We start from the raw sequence: 5474 nt of genomic DNA on the forward strand, positions 1-5474 counted from the left end.
CCCACGTGTCAGCAAGCTTATTATTTCTACAAAGTAGGGAGAACTAGAGCACAAGCTTTTTGCTGCCTAAAGAAAGGTGTATCTTTATAGGAGAAATGCAGCCTCTGGTTTCTGCCCACACTTCTTAAGCAATTAATATACCTGTCCTTGACGAGCTATAGACAGAAGATGTAATTCACCTCATTCTTCATTCAGAACAGCTACCAAGTCTATCTTGGAGTAAAACATAGCACATTTATCTAGTGACATGTAGTTTTGCATTTTGAATGTGGATTCTGTATCACATCCCTAAGTCAGAGGTACTTTGTGGGTACATCCCAGTTCTTGGTTGAAATGCCTGAATCAGTATCCAGTACCATACAGCATGACACCCACTGTTACACAGAGCAGTGGAGTTCTAATTTTCAGCTACAATCACAACAGGACAGTGACTGTCAGAAAAACGTATTACATTGCTACCAACATGCTGCAATTTGAGTGCCCACATCTGAAAGTCAGGAAGCAAAAGTCAGAACAAGGGTGAGAGCACATCAGTATGCAGTATATAGCAAGACAATTTGATAATGGGTGTGATGATCCACTTGGAAGCTCCACAGTGCACATACTGCCTCAAAGCTAACTGGTTCTAAGACACATTAAATGGTACAATATACACTACTTCGAACATCAACAACATTCACTCACTTTCTCCTCTAGCACCAGATATGTATCTGTTTTTAGACTATGTAAAAGGAACCACTCTTTCATTACACTTTCACTCCTGCACATAAAAGCAAAGTGAAAAACATCAGGCTTCCATCGACACCACGACAGGTTGTGCATAAGGAAATAAAGATGATAACAAAAGATTGCGAGGATGCTCAGAAATGCAATCTGTAGCAACAAAAGGAACACTTAATGCCCACCACAGTGTTACACACTGCACTCAAACTTGTACTTACGTTTCATACTATTTGATTTCAAAGTCTCATGAATATCCAGGGCAGCACTTCCCAGGAGGACATCAGACTTCAACGTTTGATGGCTCCAGACTCGAAAGGTTAATTTACTTAGAGGAGTGACAATTCTGAAAAGAAGAAGTTAAGCACTAGTGTAAAGGTTTTGGGTGAACTGAGCAATGTACACCAACTGTCACTTAAAAATTATTTAAAAAAGCAGAGTACGAACTGTGGCACTGTGAAAAGCCTCCTCTGGCTGATAAGGTCATGGAACCACAATGCTGGAATCTGTGCCCAGCACGCAGGCAGCTCCATTTGTCTGCTGGTGGCAGAGACCGTGAGTGTCTGCTCCTAGAGAAGCCCCCAGCAGGGCCACATTCTGAAGCTGACAGCACTCTACCTTGTGCTGTGAGGCCCTCCACTCCCAAACTGTCAGCACTTACGTACTGGGAGAGCCCCTTACTGAAGAAGAAACATATGCCAATGCAATTATCCTTTTTAGAGAGCAGTTAGTTACTGTCTCCCCTCTATCTCCAAAACAAGCTTAATCAAACCATGCTAACTGCTGTATTTCTAAATGTGGCTTGGAATTTTGCAGGAAGGCATTTTGGTGGTATGGCGTACGTGAGCAGGACAGCCCTGGAGAATATAGGAGCTCTCACAGTGAAAAGAAAAGCCTGAAAGCCTAGACTTTTCTTTTTCCTTCATAGAAGTATTCTGACAACAGCAGAAAGAAGAGCACCACCAAACACCTGATGACATTACAGTTAAAATAAATGGAAGCTGCAGATCTTTTTTTTAATATCAGTGCTTCATACCTCCTGTCATCTCACAACACAAACACCAACTCTGTTCCTTCTTGAAACTAATGCTAGCTTTGTACTTTGTACTATAAATGCAACAGCAATTTTGTGCTTGTGCCTGAAGTGGGAAGTGATTATACACAGCCAACTAGCAGTGCTACAGCACGCTGCAGGACACTGCCACACAAAACTACACTTTTCAGCCACAAAAAACTAACCTTAATTGTGACAATCAAAACATGAATGGAACTGTCAGCTTCACCAGATTACCTTCACTTTCCTACTATTTACACGATTAGAGCTGAGTTCTTACACTACAGACATTGCTACAATTCCTTGTAAGCACTATGTCTTTTCTGTGGGACATAATGCAATGGTTTTATAAATACATAGGTTGGAATGGAGTATATTAGCCCTCAAAAATTCTCTCTATCCTGTGCAATGCAGAATGCCTCGTCTAAAATAATAACACAACCCACCCTTAAATCCACAGTCAGTTGCACAGCACTAATTTAACTCAAACTAGAAAACAAAACCATCAGACATACACTGTAAGATGCTGTTTCCACTTTGGACTATTTGTGTTGTTGCATTTTTCTGTCTTCTTTGACTGTCCATCTACTGAGACTTCCACATAAGGGCTTGGTCCAAACCACTTATTTTTTTCTTTTAGTTTTGCTGAAATAACTGTTAAGAAAGAGAAAAGTTATAATCGATGACTGAATATTTCAACATCAAATAATACTTTTCAGCTGGCTACTTCAGTATTCAAGTATGAGATCGCTGATGGCTGACAGTAATGCTCAGGAGAGAAACCACACATGGAAAACAAATGTGTTTGCATTTCAGGCTATTTTGTCCAGCGTTACATCTCACACAAAAGTCTAAAAACATAGCAGTACTTCTTCCACTGCATCAGACACCATGGCTGATAATTATCAGTTTTAGATCCCCAAAAGCATTTCAGTGCTGAAAGCAGAAAATATCACCTACAGCCTACCTAACCTGCTCCCTGTCCCCATCCAGGATCGTTCCCACAGTTTTTTATACTTGCTTCTGATAAAGCTGGAAACACGATCCATCTTCCTCACTAATGAACCCTGGACAAGTGCCACTGCTGGTGATGAGAAGATGTTTAAGAAAAGGAAAGTTTTGTTGAGTTTTCTGTATCAAAGCCAACTGACACAAAATCTAACAGGAGGGCAGTTTGGAGCTCTAATAACTACCTACTGTTCTACAGCAAAACTTGGACGGGACTTGCAGCTCTAGAGCTTTTCTCATGCTAGTAAATATATTTTTTATATTAATACCTAGACAGCAACATAAACTTGAAATTTTCATTTTTTTAAACATTCAACATCAACTACAGTAGTTCTGTCTTGCCAAACACTGAGTGCATTGTCTTGATATGCTCTGCATGTGCCTACCCCAATGTTTATTTGGCTCTTAGATAAGGAGAGTTCTTGGATTCTTTGACAGCTTACAAATCAGTACTCACAACCAATGGCCAATGAACCCTGCTCTGTTGCTACAAATGTCAGTCTGGTCTCTTGTATTTTCATCGCTACTTAAGCTGCACTACATGATTTAAAAAAGATGATCAATTCAAGCCCATATGCCTAATCTACCTATATTCCTTTTATAGTCTATGTTCCTTTAGAGACTTAGAGAAGTAGCTTAGTACAAACTGATCTGAACTGCTTCCAAGGGAAGCTCTCTCTCTTTATGAGCTCTCATTGCTGGCACTGATCTTCAAGAATTACCTTCCCCTGATGCCTCCAGTACCTGGATACTGCAACAATTCATGCCTCAACATCACTAGCTGCCTCAAAGACATCAAGATCTGATTTGACTCAGCACAAATCAGCAGTTCTGTGCCTACTTTTGAGGTTCTTACTTACCCAGACAACCTGAAAGTTCATTTGAAGCCAACTGAGAACAGTAGAACGGAGAGAGAAGGGGGAAACAGATGGGGGCTGCTGTTTACTGAACTTCCTAGGAGAAAGCAAAGTCTGCCTGCACCAAAGGAAAGTTTTGCAGACTGTGGCTGAACAAGAAAGAAATTAAGAAATGAACATCATAATTGTCTTCATCCTAAAGATGAAACAATTCTTTCCTTTTTTGTGCCTTTAACGCAGCAAACCTCACACAGGCATCACTCCTATAATCCTCAGCTAGGTTTCCCTTGGCTATGGGAAGACACACCGCCCTTGAAACCTCTTCAATTCTCATCTCCAATATCAATCTGCAGAGAAGAGATTTTTCTTCAGGTCTCAAACTTCAGTGAGAAAGATCATGTTTGTGTCCTCAAAGTGACAGTGAGGGCAGCACAATTTATTCACTTCTCTTCTTCCGTTTTGCCTGAAGTTTTCCCATCTGTTTATGACAATTCCTTTCATTTGCACAACTTCTTCACATATCCCCACCTTGAGGGTGCAAAGTTTAGCCCTAATGCTTCTAAATACACACATGCATATACCCACAGACCTTCCATTCTCAGGCTTTAACTTTCACACTTGAGTAAAATTTGTCAGTCAGAGAGCAGAGAAACCTGCTCAGTTTCAGCAGTTGTTCTGTTGTGTGGCACTACAAAAAGCAAAGCACGGCCACGTAAATCCAGTCCTATGCAATCTACAAGTCCTCAATTAAACTAACACCCTCATCACGAATGAAAACATTTAACAGAGTCAAATGCAGTAAACAGCAGTGCAAATTCACTTAGTTTAAGACGTAAAAACAATTGTGAAATTGTTAAGATTCGGTGCTGTGCCAGCTGTTAGCAACAGAAAGCAGTTTTATTACGTTGTTACATTTCAAACAGAAGTTACCCAGTTCTCTCCTACTGTTCTGTACAACTGACTTAATGCTACTCAAAAGTAATTATTCATTTCTTCATTCCTTACATAAAAAAGTATAATTTCAAAACAGATTGTGATAAAATCCTACATATTTCTGCCAAGTCACAACTTTGTTACACCATCAGTTTTATTTTGCTACTTCTCATGGACTTTGCATTATTAAAAGCTTGCCAAAACACAACATGCCACTATAATTACTCTTTAATTACTGGGAGAAAAACAAACAAATGAAAATTTTTCCTTGTACGTTTTTGATTGGAAAAGATACATAATAACAACTTACCAGTGATCTGAAGCTGTGATTTCATATACAGCCCACCAGGTAATCCTGACTTGGATCCAGTGCCAGCCATAATATGGGCTGGATCTTGAACCTGGATAAAGAGAGTGTCAACACATCAATCCTCCAACACTCACAAATGATTTCATTTTCTTTTTTTGATGTGCAGATGCATTACACTGCAAACAACACTGCCACAGTCGTTCTCTTTCTAGTTTCCTTCCCTTTCTAAAGTACCAAACATGGTTCATTAAGGGCTTAGCCTTTACCCAACGTGATCTGTAAGCATTCATGTCCTGACCAACAAGATCTTCTGATCTTGTCTCCTCACTTGCCCATCAACTGTGAGAACAACATTCTTATCTTACCAGTGTTTACTCTTCTGTCTGAAATATTGCTTTTATTGATATCCTGAGTCCTGGGGTAAGAAGTTACTGCAGTTTGAAAAACTCAAAAAGCTATCAAACAAATCCACAAGCACAGAAGAAAGAAATTATGAAATTAAAAAGTAAGCTTAGAGAAACCTGTTTCTCTAGTTTTTGTCTCCATTTGGTCAGACTGAGGATACGGCCTGGGGCTGTAATTCCAGAACACT

The 5474-nt window shown here is 39.8% G+C and overlaps 1 protein-coding gene across 1 annotated transcript in view; it reads right to left on the reverse strand.

Moving 5' to 3' along the window:
• The window catches only part of ITCH (itchy E3 ubiquitin protein ligase), a gene marked incomplete at its 3' end in the record, with an annotated part of 29202 nt that extends 24238 nt beyond the window's left edge, over positions 1–4964 (reverse strand). The window contains exons 1-4 of the mRNA XM_079543550.1: positions 4883–4964; positions 2290–2428; positions 942–1066; positions 751–760 (exon numbers count right to left, since the gene is read on the reverse strand). Coding sequence (XP_079399676.1) covers positions 751–760; positions 942–1066; positions 2290–2428; positions 4883–4952 — 344 coding nt within the window. The 5' untranslated portion in view covers positions 4953–4964. The remainder of the gene's footprint in view (positions 1–750; positions 761–941; positions 1067–2289; positions 2429–4882) is intronic.
• Positions 4965–5474: the final 510 nt, after the last annotated feature.

This window comes from Tetrao urogallus (assembly GCF_951394365.1).
Source record: "Tetrao urogallus genome assembly, chromosome: 16".
Lineage (NCBI taxonomy): Eukaryota > Metazoa > Chordata > Aves > Galliformes > Phasianidae > Tetrao > Tetrao urogallus.